This window comes from Myxine glutinosa, chromosome 11 (genome assembly GCF_964187855.1).
Source record: "Myxine glutinosa chromosome 11, kmMyxGlut1.1, whole genome shotgun sequence".
Taxonomy (NCBI): Eukaryota; Metazoa; Chordata; class Myxini; order Myxiniformes; family Myxinidae; genus Myxine; species Myxine glutinosa.
In genome coordinates this window covers 107,602,384-107,620,230 of record NC_136271.1, presented here as the reverse complement: position 1 = coordinate 107,620,230, position 17,847 = coordinate 107,602,384, and the positions used below count along the sequence as shown (strand labels likewise).

At 43.2% G+C, this 17,847-nt stretch overlaps 1 protein-coding gene across 1 annotated transcript in view; it reads left to right on the top strand.

Annotated features, from left to right (window-relative positions):
• The window catches only part of LOC137437014 (meprin A subunit beta-like), a 31,503-nt gene extending 16,255 nt beyond the window's left edge, over nt 1-15,248 (top strand). Inside the window, exons 7-14 of the mRNA XM_078786302.1 lie at nt 2,933-3,108; nt 7,211-7,432; nt 8,938-9,075; nt 9,322-9,899; nt 10,043-10,142; nt 10,290-10,466; nt 14,786-15,029; nt 15,149-15,248. Of these exons, the coding sequence (XP_078642428.1) occupies nt 2,933-3,108; nt 7,211-7,432; nt 8,938-9,075; nt 9,322-9,899; nt 10,043-10,142; nt 10,290-10,466; nt 14,786-15,029; nt 15,149-15,248 (1,735 nt within the window). The remainder of the gene's footprint in view (nt 1-2,932; nt 3,109-7,210; nt 7,433-8,937; nt 9,076-9,321; nt 9,900-10,042; nt 10,143-10,289; nt 10,467-14,785; nt 15,030-15,148) is intronic.
• The last annotated feature ends 2,599 nt before the right edge of the window (nt 15,249-17,847 follow it).

Here is a 17,847-nt window from a genome sequence, read left to right as displayed (position 1 = left end):
TTTAGGAGGGGAGGGGCAAGGGGGGAGATTTGGAGCAGAGGGGCAAGGGGGGAGATTTGGAGGGGAGGGGCAGAGGGGGAGTTTAGAAAGTGGATGATTAATGAAAGATGAACATTTATAACAAATTGGGTTTGTTGTGATTTTCAAGTTAGCGATCCGTTTAAGAACGATGGAGGAGGGGTGGAATGAATGAGAATTTAGAGCATGTAGTGAGAAAGAATTATAGGAGATTGAATTTTTTTTTGAAATGGAATGAGTTGAAGAGGAAATTGCAAGGAGCCTTTTAAATCGGAAGAAAAACAGCGTGTTGTAATAAACCATTGAATAAAACATTCCAGGGGAAAGTTTAAACATATTTAAAACAGAACCATGAAGAACAATCTTATATTCACAAAAATACCAATGGGGAGAGGAAGCCTAGAGGGACAACCACGAGTCACGTGAAGAGGGCAAAAGGTGGAAGGCAAGGGGATAATGAGGGCGGGGCGAGACAGCGCACGTGGGCAGAGGCAAAAGCACACGATGGAACAAAAGCACACGAGGAGAAAGGGAAATAAAAGTTTTTTGTTTGTTTTTTTTTTTTGGGGGGGGGGGGGGTGGGGGGGGTTACAACGTTAGACAAAGAGTAGATGTTTGGTGAAGTTTGGGGGAGAAGGGAAAATCAAAAAAACCTAGCAAAACCAGCGAAGGAAGAAACAAACTTCGACGGGGGAAGCCTGAGGCTGCAAGGCCTCACACGCCGCATGGCAAACAAACGATTAATTTATGAAAGATAAACACCGAGAAACATCCAAGGGACACACTAAGTTCACACGCCGAAAGATAAAATGCAGTTTCGACAAAATACAATTGTGAACAGACAACTTTGAAAACGTGGAGACCGTGTGGTCTTTCGAAAATCCGTGACGTCATCTCAAACCTGGTGCTCAAAGTCGAGAGCAGTGACCATCGGGTGACCTGGTGACCCGAGTGACCCGATGTCCCATGCCTTGGATATGCTGCTTCTACTCTCCCAACAATGGATGGAGGCCTCAATGTCAGACAAGAGATCATGGCCGTCTCTATAGACATATCTCAAGCTTTCAATATCCTCTGGCAACCCAGACGCCCCAGGCATCTTTTAACTGACCTTATTCAGATCAGCCGAAAGAACTCCTTTCACATTTTCCCTCGTTTTGATTTATCCAGACTCACTGTGTTGTTATTTGGCATTGCCTGTGTATTGGTTTTAAGCTGCTGTGTACCTTTGGGGTTTGATTCTCACCACCCCCCCCCCCCCACCCCCCTTGTACATCTCTCAATAAAACAATTGAACGCATTAGTCCATGAGCTAGAGGGGCCCACCCCCGACCTATCAACGAAATTATATTTTTTTGAAAGTTTGAAAAAGTACTGTTTGAGAAATTATATGTTAACATGCGATAAATTGGGACTCAGTGTGGATTTTGAGAGACTGAAAGTTGCTATTTCCTCTGTTATGATGGTATATGGGTTATACTGTTATGTATATATTGTTATATTGTTGTGATGGTATATTGGTTATATTGGATGTTATGATGGTGATACACGATGGTATACATAAGCAGATTTTGTTTTTTAATTCAACCAAAGATGGCTGACTGGCGTCCTTTAACTACAGTGCATTCAGAAAGTATTCAGACCCCTTCACTTTTTTCACATTTTGTTATGTTGCAGCCTTATGCTGAAATCGTTTAAATTCATTTTCCCCCTCATCAATCTACACTCAATACCCCATAATGACAAAGAGAAAACAGAATTTTAGAAAGTTTTGCAAATTTATTAAAAAGAAAAAAACTGAAATATCACATTGACATAAGTATTCAGACCCTTTGCTATGACACTGGAAATTTAGCTCAGGTGCCCCCCATTTCTATTGATCATATTTGAGATGTTTCTACACCTTGATTGGAGTCCACCTGTGGTAAATTCAATTGATTGGACATGATTTGGAAAGGCACACACCTGTCTATATAAGGTCTCACAGCTGACGATGCACATCAGAGCAAAAACCAAGCCAGGAGGTCGAAGGAACTGCCTGCAGAGCTCAGAGACAGGATTGTGTCGAGGTTTGTTTGAAACAGTTCAAATGATTGAACTGTTTGGCTTCCGTCTAGGTCCACAACGTCCACACTGGGTGGGCCCCTCTAGCTCATGGACTACATGGGAACAGAACTGGATGGGTTGGGTACACGAGATTTGGAGGCAATGAGGTACACGAGTCGTTCTGGCTAAGCTCGAACAGGATCTGCAGTGATGTCAATTTGAGTTAAGGGAGGGGACGTCGGGAGAATACATCATAGATGGACTTGACAAGGTGCCACACTGACTTGGAGGAAGAAGACTGCTTAATGACATCAGCTTCAAGATGTTTAAGGTGATGCTATCTGACTTTCCGAAGGATGGACACACACTCTTGCAGTGTCCTAAAGTTGCCCTCAGTCGAATTAGCCATGTTGATAAAGCAAGTTGTTTGACCACAACAGCCTTGCCACAGGATTCGGTCAGTGCACTAACGGCTGAGATGATAGCTAGGGTAGCGACAGATGGGATGCGATAAACTTGCACATGAGAGAAAGTAGCCTTTTGTGAAAGTACTCCTGGGACGATTCGATATCAGAAGCTGTAGAGATGGTGGCCCAATCCTTTTGTGAGAGCAAATTGCAGTCTCGTAGGAGCAGGAGAGGTGCGATAGAAAATTGGTCATTGCCATTGTAAGAGAACCAATCTTCACAGGTAATCCATTAGTTTACAATTGCCTAAAGAATCAATCAGAGACTAGATACCTCAAGGTATGTAAGCTACCTCTGCACCATCCTGACAGACATACCTCAATGTAGGTATGATTATGTCAAATTGGAATGTGAACTAGGTGTTTTGCAGGATACTTCCTTGAACCGTGTTCTGTCTGCAGGTGCTGGTCCTATGTGGGAAAGCAAAGTGGACGTCAGAAACTCTCAATCGGCTATCGGTGTGACCAAGTTAGCATTGTGGAGCATGAACTACTCCATGCACTTGGAATCTGGCATGAACAGTCTCGGCCTGATCGTGATGACTATGTCACCATCCAGTGGAACAATATTCAGTTTGGTAAGTGACATTTGGCATGGTAAAAATTATTATTAAGTCTGCAAGGATTTCCCCGGTTTTCCAACCGGGGAAAATTGTTAGCCGGTGTCTGACTTTGGGGCATGCTACGATGACCACGACAGCACTCGGATTCTGGCTCCATATCGAGTGGCCCAAATAAGCCTCTTCCTCAAGTATAATAAGGGCTCAAAAGGAGTCCTCATGCACTTCCCAATACGTAAGTATTCGCCCGACACACCATCCATATGAGTCCTGCTCTACTGGCAAAAAGTTGCAGCTTCAACGTGGCTTGCAATCGTGCGAGTATCGCTTTGCACCACCTCGCTCCGCAACACACACACAACTGGTCCTCACGCTCTTCATGCACTGACCAAGCCGTCCTGAAACAAACGCACCTGGTCTTTCGCCCGTTCGTTCTGCACTACGCATGCAGCAACTATAAACGTTGATAGAACAATGCGCATCCACCCGGACACACCATGCTACAGAGCACTCCACAAGCACGGGACCTCACAGTGTATTTATCAGAAATCACTGCGATGTTATAATCACACATCGTGCGTTCCTGGCACAGCGGGAGCACGAAACAAAGGCTCCCTTAGCAGTGGCCGAGATTTATTTGCACAATTGGGGGGGGGGGGGGGCGGGAGGAGGAGACTGGACAATTTGGGGGAGAAATTCCCTTCGATACTGAATGGAAAAACACACACACACACACACACACACACACACAGTGAAGGGAAAACGGATAAAATATGGGGGGGGGGGGGGGGGAATTGCCATTAGTGTCCCCCACACCATAAATATTGGGGGGGATGTATCCCCCCCATCCTTCCCAGGGTCGCCACCCATGTCCCTCAGCCTGGCATCCGATTGTACGAATGACATTTTCTTCACCGAACCAACAATGCCGCGTGGGCAACCATCATGCATTCATTTTGGACAAGGCACCAAAATGAACCACCAAATGGACAAGGCACCACCAAATGATGAGACCAATCAAATTTTGGCGATCGACACAGTTTATGTGACTGCGGTATACGATCCACTTTAACCTACGATCAATCTACCTTCTACCTAATTGAGTCGTTACTCTGCCTTCATCACATTTTGTCGATTGATCGTTTTCACACACGCCAACTCTATATATATATACATATATATATATATATATATATTTATAATATATATATATATATATATAAAACAGTTTGTGTGTGTGTGTAATGTTACCGATAGACTCCTAAACGGAGAGGCTCACATGCTTGATATTTGGCATAGACATGGCCATTGAGCCTGGGAAGAACATGGCCGACCTAAAAAAACATTATTTCATAATTTTTTTTTACCATATTTTACCTCAGCGCATTTCAGCGAGGAATATTATGCACAGAATCTGAGGCGGTGCCCCCTCCGTCCTCCCCCTCCCCCTCCACCCCCTCCGCTTCTCCCCCTCCCCCCCCTCCCCTTCTCCCCCTCCCCCCCTCCCCTTCTCCCCCTCCCCCCCTCCCCCTCTCCCCTTCTCCCTCTCCCCCTCCCCCCCTTCTCCCCCTCCCCCTCCCCCCTCTCTCTTCTCCCCTCCCCTTTCCCCTCTCTCCACCCCCCTCCCCTTCCCCCCCTTCCCCTCCCCCCTCCGCCCTCCCCTCCCCCTCCCCTCCATCCTTCCCTTCCCCCTCCCTTCCCCCTCCACCCTAGCCCCTCCCTTCCCCCTCCACCCTACCCCCTCCCTTCCCCCCTCCCCTTTCCTCCTGCATAAAAAATTGCGAAAAAGTTCAATAGGAGTTTGTTTCATCCGTCTTTTTTTTATTCACAATATTATGCACCTCTAATTTGTAATTAAAATACTTTAAGACCAACCTCGTTCCCCGGGCCCGCATGGGCCCTGGTTGTCTTCAACGAAAATAGTCACCAAACACCGGAACCAATGAGATTCGAGCATTTGAAAAAATATTTCAAAAAAGCTTATTACTGCGTTTCAGAGGCTGAAAACGACGTCAAATATTCTAAAATTGACGAATAATTATTTTTTAGAAATCCCGCGGCTGTAGGGGATAGTTTTTCACGGCTGGAAATAACCGAAGTTGACGGAATTCACCGAATTAATCAAGAAGGAAATTTTATAAATTTTAATCTCATCCAGAATGCAAATGGTGTCATTTTGAACTAGGTAAGGTATCTACTGCACCTACCTACTACCAACTACCTAACCTACTGATGCCATAGTGATGGGTAAAATAGTGGCAAGAGGGTTTGGTTTCGCCGGCTCATTGCGGCTTTGCAGTCGGGTGCTAGTATCCGAATCCAGATTTTGATGATATGCTTCAATTATGTAATGATATTCGATTGTGTTTCCGAGACAAGGCACGTTTGATTTGGCCAAAACAAAATGGCGGCTTAAGAACCCAGCGAGGTGCAGTGGGCTGACCAAGATGGTGGGCCGCCATATTGGTACACCACCATATCGGGTATTGGAGTAATGAAGGAGACAGATGGACAGACGGAGGGAAGGATGGACGGACACTGCCTTTTATTATAATCGATTTATTTTAATTACACAATCAATCATTCAATTATTGTACACCTCTCCCTCCCAATACCATCTCTATGCGCTGCAAGGCGGTATCGCCGGGCGCCGAGGATATGTTATTTATTTATTTGGCATCGGGCGGTGTACTTTGAATGTATCTGAAATTGCATTGACTATTATTTTAAAAATATAAAAAAACGCTTCTGTACACCGCTTTTGTGTTTTGCAAGCCACCGTCTACATTTCCAAAAGAAGAGACAAAATTACTCTTTTATGGAAAATGTTTTTCCGAGTTTGTTTGATCATCAAAATAAACCATAGTGAACACACATTCGTGTTGAAAGATCGACCTTTAAATCCCACCCATAGGAAGGGGGATAGACATCTGTACAAACACATAAACACACAAACTGACATTGTGTTTTATATGGTAGATTCATTGATGTATAGTTTTAGGTTTTCTTCTGCCTGTATAGTGAAATTAAGAAAATAAAATGAATAAAGGAAACACAAGAAGGAGGGAACCAGAGCGAGGTAGTGCGGTGTAATAGTAGCTTGGGAGAGAAGAGAAAGAAGCTTGAGGAGATACGAGTAATGGGATGGAAGGGAAGGGCATGTATAGAATTCTACCATACTGGCACACCTGCTAAATAGATGAGCACCTCTTCTGTTACCTGAACAACCACCAAACAGCCATATATCATTCTTTCCCTCTAATTCTTTACAGTCTGTCAAGGAGGAAGCTCACTACCAACTAGCTAGCTATCTCACACATCTATCTCTATTTCATGTGAACCCTTCAGAACTGCACTGGACCACACTCACCTGAATAAAGCTTTAAAGTTTGAGATCAAGCCTCCGTGAAATATCACAGAAGTACGAGGGGGTAGATTGGGCTAGCAGTTAGGGTGCCGGCTTAAGATCCTAGGATCCTGGGATCGAATCCCGGTCGATCGCTGAATTAACGGCAGGGGGGTTGACTCAGCCTGTCATATCCTTCCGAGGTCGGCTAATTGAGTACCAGTTCACTGGTAATTCCCTGCTTGTCGTTAAAGGCGGCAAAAAGGGCTGGCGTCAGGAAGGGCATCCGGCCGTAAAACATTGCTTCAAAAAGGGGACCAAAAAAAAAACAACAACCACGGTTCCCAAAAAAGGCCAACCCCCGCTTTGCGGGGAAAAATGGCCTCTAAATGTGGTTATTTTTATTTTATGAGGGGGTAGATTCCAATAAGCATGCATACTTCCTGTGCCATCCCGATCATGGAAATCCCATGATATGGAAATACCCTCAATGACGTTTGCTTCCTGTAAATGACAAGTTTAGAATTTTTTTAGAATTGAAGTACAGACGTTATGGAATATTAACAACCGTGGTGTTACAAGTTCTAACGTGTGGTTCTGAAGGACTCTTTACTTCTTCTGAAATCTTCAATCCATTCCAAGTCTCCTTGATGTTGTTCGTTCATTTTGCCATTCAGAGGCTTTGAAAACCAAAAAGTTGGAACCCGACAACCTGATCTGGTCTGACATGGCTTCTGAAAATAATGTTTTCATTTTTTTTTTTTCCCCACACAGGGAAATGGCATAATTTTCAAAAGAACACCCTTCAGGAATCCGACTCACTGAACGTGCCGTACGACTACTTATCCGTGATGCACTACGGGTCAAGCGCATTCCACAAAAAAACACGTCTCGACACAATAATAACCAGGAACCCAATGTTCATGGAATTAATTGGGCAGAGACTGGATATCAGCGAACTGGACCGCGTACAGCTCAACCGAATGTACAACTGCAGTGAGTTATAGAAAACCCTGAATGTTCATATGATCCTCACACTAAATCCTGCTGGAAATCTTTGCCAGCTCTTGGCCTGTTCTCTTTCTTCTCAATTTGTCCAAGTCGTTGCATTGATTCTCTCTTCTTATTTTATGATGTCAATTTCTAAGTCGTGTTCGTTGAAAAATGATTGTGTTATTTTAACTGCTCTTTAAGAACAGCACTTTTGAATGTTCTGCCCTTTTAAAACACTGATAAATACCGATAACACTGTGGCCAACAAGTCGTGTTCATCTGTGGTGATAACACTGTGGCCAACAAGTCGTGTTCATCAGATATAATTATAGGTGGGTTAGATATAGCTCTTGGGGCACAGATTCTAAACTTTTTAATCCGCTGCACACCGCTCCTTTCCTATTCCATATTCGGGCGCCGGGCACCGATGGGGGCCCAACGATGACACGCACCGAAAGGGAGTACTCAGTTTTCATTCCGTTTGGTTGTTTTCTTATTTTATTTTTTTCTTCCGGGCGATATCTCAGCCATCCTTTGAGCTAGTAAGCTACCTTTTTGGCACAATGGTGAGCAAGTGCTTTCGCAAAAAGGGCAATTTTCACCTTTTGATCGATCAATTAATTGATAAAATTGAGCCTGGTGTTGGCTACGCGGTTAGGGTGCCGGCTTTGGATCCTAGGGTCCTGGGTTCGAAATCCCGGTCGATCGCTGATTCAACACCAGGGGGTTGACTCAGCCCGTCATCCTTCTGAGGTTGGCAAATTGAGTACCAGTTCACTGGTAATTCCCTGTGTCACAAGAGGCGACTAACAGGGTTGGCAGCAGGAAGGGCATCCAGCCATAAAACATCACTTCAAAAAGGGGACCACGGTGCCCAAAAAAGGACCAAACCCTGCTGTGGGGAAAATGGCCTATAAAGGTTGTCTTCTAATTAATTGATTAATTATTTAATTATTCAAGTAATTTTCAAAAATGTTGATTAGGATGAAACGGTGGTGGTTTCGGTCTGCTATTAGCCAATTGATTCATAAATTAATTATTTTACGATTATAATTATTTTATTTTTTTCGTTATTAATCACATATATTTTCTTTCTCATCTGGGCAATATCTCATGCACCTTTTGACATTTGAATGTAGCTGTACTTCTTTTTAGTTTTCCTCTAGCACGTATAAGTTTTCGTGATGACCAATCAAATCTGAAAGGCTATCGGTCTCATCACAAAAACTAAAGAATTCTTTCTTGTGCTCGAGGAAAACCAAAAAGAGATTTGGAATCAGTGTGCAAAACTAGTCGAGAAAAACGAGCCACTACTATGCAAGTATCCAAAAAAAGCTGCCCTTTGTTGCAGTCAATCTATTTCATAAGTCTTCATCTGTTTAATATATCACGTTTATTCCCCAAGAAGCAAATAACTTAGCTGTTTAATTTCATCTTATTTGTTTCATTATTTTGTCATCCTAATTATACACTCTCCCATTGACCGGATACCACCCTTTTGGCCGTAGCTTCATCGTTGGCGTTGTTGGACCGATGCACTTTTGATGATCTCGCCATCTGTGGCATGGTGCAGATTGCAGCTGATGATGCTAACTGGCATTGGGTCCCTGGAACCCCTGAAGATCTTTTCTTTAGTGAAGTCGATGGTGAGTTTATACCTGTTATCCTCTTCAGCTGAAATTTTATTTTTTAATTATTAGTTTTACATGTGGTACTGCAGTCATCCTGCTTTTAAAATGTTACATTGAACAAAATTTGACCAAATCTCAAAACAACAAAGCTGATTGAAAAGTTGGCTGCAGAACAGCCCAATTTCAAAGGCCGTATAATCCGTAGATGATCAACAGTTTTAATGGTTTTGAATCTCAGATATCACCTTTTTCTGTCTACAGATGGAGGTCCATTCTTGTTGTTCAACAACACTGCAGCAAGTCCAGGCGACGTGGCAGTAATTGAGACTCGTGTGCTGCGGCCCCAAAGGGCCCAACAATGCCTGCAGATCTATTACCAGCACAGAGGCGGTCCTGATGACCAGCTCCACATTGCTATAAGTAATTCCTCCAATTCCTCACAGTTTAAAGTGGTCTCCAGCATTCCAGCCACAAATACTAATCGGTGGACACTCACACAAGTATCCCTGTCTGAGAGTAGTCCTTTCCGGCTGGCATTGCGTGCAGTGGCTGGAGTCTCGGCAGAGACAGGGGGCTGGGCAGTGGATGACCTCACATTAACAGAAGTATCCTGCTTTCCACATATTTGGCCCATTCCGGACTTCACCACCATTTTTGACGAAACTCCAGCAGGATCACCAATCTATAGCCCACGCTTTAACAGCACCGAGGGGTACTCTTTCCAGCTCAGTATGTATCCCAATATAACGTCACAAAACGGTCAAAGGATTTACTTGGTTGTTCATTTGACAAGTGGAGATCAAGATGAAGAACTGCAGTGGCCTTGTCCCTGGAAGCAGGTACATACCTTTGGGATGCTATAACTGCAGTGCTGATGTTGGAAATACTTTTGTTTTGTTTTTGGAGAGGCAGGAAGGATGACATTGTATTTCCTGATATTCATTGTGATGCAGTGTAGATGCAGATTTTGCTTTCTTTTCAGATCACGGCGTCTGTGATGGACCAGCACAGTGATGTACGACTCCGTATGTCTAGTACTGGCAGCATCACAACAGACCCAGATCTCCGAATATCTCGAAATGGTTTGTATATGCTTCCTCTTTGCATACTCCTCCTGCACACTCCCATTGATCTCCTTATTGCCTAATCCACTGCCATAATCATTTTCCCATTGGATACATCTTAAATGCACTCATTCACTGATAAATATTGTGCGTTTCTTCCTGCAGGTTCTACCGTTTTCCTGTGGGATCGACCAGACAGAATTGGTTCTAAAGTGTATAATAACGGTAGCACCTACTTCCGTGGACCAGGTTATGTATTCAATACATTCTTGCCTCATGCTCATCTTCATAGGCGACAGTTCATCAGGCGCAGAGATATGGTCATCCTGATAAAGTTTGAGGGTGAGTCAAATGTCTGATAAGATTTTAATCACAAAACCTGACTAGAACGGAACTGTGGAAAAACGCATAGTCTCACCTTGCGTGCACATTCTGAACAAAAACACCATTGTTAACTGCACACGCTGCTATTATGACCCACTACTATTATTCTTGCGTAAAATGCCAGGGGCATAGAAAAGGCCCTTTATATAAGGGCATGTGCCATACGGCAAAGTATAGAAAAGAAGGGACATTCCATAGCTCATAGAAAATGCCAAACAATACAAAATAAAGGGCATTCAAAAATATAGTGTGCATGCTGGACTACCCTTGTGTTCTGAGGAGGAACCAAGTAATGCTCTAAAAAAGTTCATATAAAGGGGCGCCGATTTGATTCATACAACTACATGAAGAAGTAAATGTATTTAATTTGCCAGAGCTGGTGCAGTGGCTGTGTAGGTCTTTGATCTCTTAAATCCTCAATTGTAAGGAGACGACAACCAAAATATGCGACCACGGAGGTGGAATGACTATAGCTCATAGAAAATGCCAAACAATACAAAATAAAGGGCATTCAAAAATATCGTGTTGTGGGAGTGTAAATGTATCGAGTAATTTTTATGAGCTACAACCTGTAAAAATCATGTTTGGGACCTGCACACCTCGTGACCGAATTTTGTGTAGATTAATTATCGCTGGCACTCTGACCAAATTTGCTTTCATTAAAGGAAATTGGTAGATCTCTTCTTCATGGTAAAATTATAATTTATGACTAAGGGTAATATACAGATGGGATGTTTTTTTGAAATAATGTAATGTTGGATTTAGTATGTCTCACTGAAGTTCCATGAGTTTCATAAGTAAAGATGTTTTTTTCTTGGTACGGCTGACAGCTGGCGTCACAATGTCTGAGAGGAGTAAATTAGTATTCAGAACTGTCCATTGTTTGGTGAAACGAATTACTTGCTTGCCAAGGCGCTTGGTAAACAAGTGTTCGTTATGACAAATCGTCTCAGTTCGAGGTCTGAAACTACCATTGTTTTAATACATTATATGTAAATATTTGCAAGGTGTATCCCCTCCCACTTTTGCCTACGTGACTTCTGGGGGATGGTAGTTCACGTATCCATCTGCAATTTGATGTTATAACTAAGTTTTGAAAATTTGTGCATAGAACTATAAAAAAAAAAATTGCGTGCAGTATTTAGTTTTAAAACAAAACTAAACTGAACAACGGTTCGGAGATAATATACCTGTAATTCATACAATTGCATGTAGGTTTACTCCGTCTGGGTAGCTATCTCTGGCCCAAGACTTTCTCAGTAAATCTTTTGTTATATATATATATATATATATATATATATATATATATATATATATATATATATATATATATATATATATAGAGATAGATAGATAGATAGATAGATAGATAGATAGATAGATAGATAGATAGATAGATAGATATATATATGATTACTTTTCTTACACTGCAAAATATATATGTTTACTTTTCTTACACTGCAAAATATATATAGGTTTTGTAATGTAATGTTATATTATATTCGACTTCATAATGTTAAAATGAGTTTTGCAGTTGACAAAGATGAATTTGATATGCTTGTTTCTAAGATTATATTTAAAAGTTTAGTCAGTAAATATATAAAGTTTTTGTAGTTTACATTGACATAGTATAAGGTAAGTAAACATGAGTAAAGATATATCCACTTATTTCTCTCAAATGCTTCACATTTGAAGATGGTCAATGAAAATACCTTCAGAATTCTCCGCAAGGCCTGGCAGAAGCCTCATTAAAGGATTGGAAATGCAGACCTGCTCTCGGCGGGGAGTCCTCCCATCCCAATATTTCATTACGACCAATCACATTGTATCCCTCGATCTTTGCTCCCACCCACCCCAATATTTCATTCGACCAATCCCCATTGCCCTCATCCCTCCCACCTACACTTTGCCCAAACCAATCCTACTGCTCTCCTCCCCTTTCTTCACTCCTCCCTCTCCACTTTCAACGAGTATAAAGGTCAGGACTGACATCCAAAAGATTAGGATTTTCACTGGGTTTGTAAATGTTGGTTTGTTGTACTTAGGATTTCACTTATGTTGTGAATGTTGTACTTAGGATTTTACTTGGTTTGTCTACACTATGTTGACTGTATACTATGCATGCTACTGTTATTTGGTGTATCCTTATTATGTTTCCTTTGATGTACATCTCTACTGTACCAGGATTTTCACTTGGGACTTTTTGTGAATCTTGCAATGTGCTTTCGTGAATTGTAGTATGCTCTTCTTGGTTTGATAAAGGTTATTGTTCCTTGCTGTGTATTCCCTTGTAAGCAAAAGTGTTGTCCTCCTCAGGAATTAAAATTTGTGATTCTTCTTCTGACAAAAGTTTATGGACATTGAATTCTTCATTCATCTATTACATACCGTCTTAAAAATATCTTCCTCAGTGTGCATGCTGTACTACCCTTGTGTTCTGAGGAGGAACCAAGTAATGCTCTCAAAAAGTTCATATAAAGGGGCGCCAATTTGATTCATCCAACTGCATGAAGAAGTAAATGTATTTTATTTGCCAGAGCTGGTGCAGTGGTTGTGTAGGTCTTTGATCTCTTAAATCCTCAATTGTAAGGAGACGACAACCAAAATATGCGAGCACGGATGTGAGACAGGTGTAGCGCTACAGGTGTTGAATTGTGCTTCAACCTGTGTAAACCACAGCTTCGAGTCCTTAGGCCAGAATGGCGGCAGTTTTAACGAAACCACTGCCACAGATGGACCTGCTTGAGCGACTGGAAAAGCACGGCTGCTTGGTTGTTCCCGGCGAATGGTTGGTCGTTCGTACCTCCTTGTGCATCCATTGTCAGAGTCAACATTTTAGCGTACAAGAGAAAGACTCCCGAGACTTGTGGGATCCGTGTCAATGCTTTACTTTCCAACCCGAGCAAATGTCCCTCACCTGCTCGTCACTTCCGGCTGCAACCAGATCAGGAAACTCGACATGCAATACAGTACATTTGCATATTGCATACTGCATACAAAAGGCAAAAAGATACCGCTACAGGATAACTAAAGACGAGATGGGATAGGTCTGTGCATGAGAGAGCAGGATTCTGTGGAAGAATTTCCAAGGCTGAGTTAACATCAGGGGCAGTAGATATGGGAAAACCAGTCCTGAAGTGAGATGGCTGCTTGCAGTCCCTGCCAATCTGGCTGAGTGAACTGTCAGACTCGCCGACACTGAGACTGCTCTGAGAATAGCCAGAGAGATGTTGACTCTCACAAGCACATGATCAGATGAACCAATTGGAGCATAGGAAGAGCAGGAGACATTTGCGGGGAAGTTAGTCATAAGCAAGTCCAGAAGGGAGAATTTAGCATTGAGGATGTGGGTTGGGGAGAAATCATTGATGGAGAAGGTAAGGAGGAAGCTTGGAGAGGAGGGGTGCAGAAAGCGGGAGACATTATGAATTGGAGTGATGCAGAAAGAGGGGGACCATATGGAGACCACATGGAAGGTTCCACCGGAGAGTGGGGTTTTAAGGATGCAGGTTTGTAGGAGATGTGGGGGTGGATACTGACATAGAGAGGTTTGACACTGAAATAATTTGAAGGGGAATTGATTGTTGAGTGCAGACAACCTCTACAAACTGGAGTTCTCAAGATACCCATATTTAATATTCTGATATGAAGATCATGGGATAGGTGGAAAGAATTGTTGTTGAAGGCACCGAGAAATGTTGTGCTGTAGGAAATGGAGGATAACAGACAAGGCACTTCCGTTGAAAACGGGTTTGTAAAATGTGCTTTGTGAAGAAGACGAAGAACATATCGTGATGAAGAAGACGTGGTGTGCTGATGGCAGAAAAATAAGGTAATGGAAGAATTTTAATGTGTTTTCTAAAGCTTTTCAAGGAAGGTCTTCATTGGTGTTTTCTTCAATGAAGATATTGACTGACCATCTGGATGATCAGCTGTGCACCCTCCACCACTGAGGTTTTGACTTCAATCCCAGAATCTCTCCAATCAGCTCTTTCGTTGTGTCCATTCGTCATCAAAGAAGAGGGAGATGTGTAAAGGAAAAAGAGACGGACCAATGTCTGAGACTGCGCTATTCAATGTGCATCACTTTTTTCTATAACATAGGAAGGCGACAATCGTAGAAGAGCAAGGCGACAAATAGGCTGTGGGACAGCAAACAGTTGGATACAATTGAGAGCAATATAATAATACATTTCACAATGACTATAATATAGGTTATTGCCAATGCAGAGTTCAAAATGGTTAATTTATCAACATTCTTTATCCAACAAACGCAGATATTTCCCTCCAGTGGAAACCATCAACCACCAATTCGCCAATCCCAGGAAACTCTGGTTCCACGTCATCAACAACAAGCTCAACAACCACAGGAAGCTCTACTTCCACGTCACCGACAACAAGCTCAACAACCGCAGGAAGCTCTGGTTCCACGTCACCGACAACAAGCTCAACAACCGCAGGAAGCTCTGGTTCCACGTCACCGACAACAAGCTCAACAACCGCAGGAAACTCTGGTTCCACGTCACCGACAACAAGCTCAACAACCGCACAAAGCTCTAGTTCCACGTCACCGACAACAAGCTCAACAACCTCAGGTAGCTCTGGTTCCACGTCACCGACAACAAGCTCAACAACCGCAGGAAACTCTGGTTCCACGTCACCGACAACAAGCTCAACAACCGCAGGAAGCTCTGGTTCCACGTCACCGACAACAAGCTCAACAACCGCACAAAGCTCTAGTTCCACGTCACCGACAACAAGCTCAACAACCGCAGGAAACTCTGGTTCCACGTCACCAACAAGCTCAACAACCGCAGGAAGCTCTGGTTCCACGTCACCGACAACAAGCTCAACAACCGCAGGAAACTCTCGTGCAACGTCAACGACAACAAACTCACAAACCACAGGAAGCTCTGGTTCCACGTCACCGACAACAAGCTCAACAACCGCAGGAAACTCTCGTGCAATGTCACTGACAACGTTCGAGAGATCTGTTTGCAGGTATGAAGTTATTTTGTTGCACTTGACATTTTTTTAAACTTTAGAAATCCGAGCACCCAGGATACGTGCACCTGGCCTTGCGTTGGGAAGACTTACACCACATCGATATTGAATCACTAAATAAGCTCAACAGTGAATTTACCCAGGGATAAAATTGATGTACGAGGGGGAAGGGGGGGGGGGGGGGGGTGGTTTCCAAAGGTTCTCCGAATGAAATATACCTATTCAATAAATGTTGATGTTAGTTATTTTTCATTATCTACTTATGTAAAATCATGAAATGTTTTCTTGGCAAATATACATGTACACACACACTGTATATATATATATATTGTTGCGTCTTTCGCAACACTAAGGGGGGGGGGGGTTAAAACCCCATTTCCCCACAGACACCGGGTCCACGAGCCGTCCACCGCGAGACAAAGCTCGCGCCCACGGGTTGCGGAGCAACTACAATCGCCAATCCCCCAACCACAGGTCGAAGGGTTATCGACCGTGATCCGAATACTTTCGAGAACACGTGACCGGGAAGACCGGGGATTGAACCCCTCGCGATCCCACACCTAGTTCAATCAGGTGCGGCGAGCGAATCGCGTGGTGTGGGTCGCGTTTTTACACTACGTTATCTACGGACCTAATCGAGCAGCCGAATTCGGTTTGAACGATGCTGGGTCAATGGGGAAAAGACGCACACAAGTGTCGAGAACAGAACCATGTTCCACACCTTGAGTTCAAGAGATAACAAGATTTAATGATGAACCAATATCACAGCGCTGTGGAGGGTGTAAGAGTCATACTATTCACAGACGAACAGCATGGCCACATACACTCCTGAGTTCCTTACAGAAAGAACTTCCTTATATACTTGCAGAGTGTGATAAAAATCTCCGCTAATTTTGGCAAGTTTCAGCAGTATAATACACAATGGGGGAAACGTTGACCAGTACCCCCACCCTTGTCCTATCTTCTTTGGCATGAGCAAAGGGCAAGATGCGGGAGGGAGAAAGAGCACCGTGACATTCTCAAAACTTATCTTCCATGTTGGCTTTTGGTCAAGGACAGACAGACGCGTTTTCACTAGGGGTCTAACAGAGCAAGCAGTTTCACTATCTTTCTACATTTTTTGGCACAGTTGGACAATAAAACATAGTTCAAAACAAGAGGGAACATAGTAAGCTTAATCCTTTTCACAAAGCATCCATTATTAAATGCAAACCACAATTACATAAGGCACAATAAAAGGCATGATCTCGACACAAGCAGGTCGAGAGGAAGTAAAATGTACACGTCTTTATTCACAAAAAGCACAGCAAAAGGACCAGAAGCAGGCGTATCATAAAGCCTTACCTAACTATTGCCGACACAGGTGCCTGGCACACTCGCACACAGGGGATAGATCACACCGGTTAGACTCGTACCGGGAGGACTGGTGGCCGCTGATTCGGGTGAGGGCAGTTCGGGCTGGCAGGTCCAGCGCATAGCGTGTGGGTCGATCCGGTAGACAGCACGAGGAAGACCAACACGAACGGGTTCTGTCTATTTATTGGGGTAACGCCCCTCTGGAAGGTTCCACGGACCCCTACTGGCCGCTGCCTGTCACCACACCTCCCTCTGGAAGGTTCCACAAACCCGTACTGGCTGCTGCCGGTCACATGCTGTTGTTGGACCACGCCTCCCTCTGGGAGTTTCCACGTGGATCGTGCTTGCCCATGAACCAACGTCTTCTTCAACAACACGAGGGGTTGGAATTCTGCCTAACTCCACCCACATATGCACATTTAATTACGACACAATGGAAAGGGAGCTAATCTTTACATTTAATAAGAAATAACTGACGAATGCAGGCTACGTGTTGTTGTGTAATTAACTAGGGGGTGTTTATTTTTAAAATGACATAAATATCGGGTTTTCCTTTTATTTCTCAACCGTAACAACATATGTTTATATTTATTTTGGAAGTTATCAGAAGTTGGTATTTTTTGACGATTATCTCATTCTTACAATCATTCTGAACACCCAATCTCAGATGAGTAAACTCATGTGCTAGACTGTCTCCCTAAGGCAACAGTTGTTGGCAACAACAATTGTTGTAAGGCAACAACAAACATCTTTTGTCCTTTTATATTGTTGTCTCAAGGTAATTGTACTGTGTGCACCTGTACCCTCTCACATACTGTCAGTCTCGGTCTGTCATCCTGCTCCAAAATACAATGTATTTCTTTGCACAGCTTATTTTATCACTATATATCTAAGCAGTGTTCATCAACTCACTGTAGCATTCCTTTAAGAGGCTTTTCTCCAAAAAATGTGAGGTCTACAACATCTTCGCATGGTTATT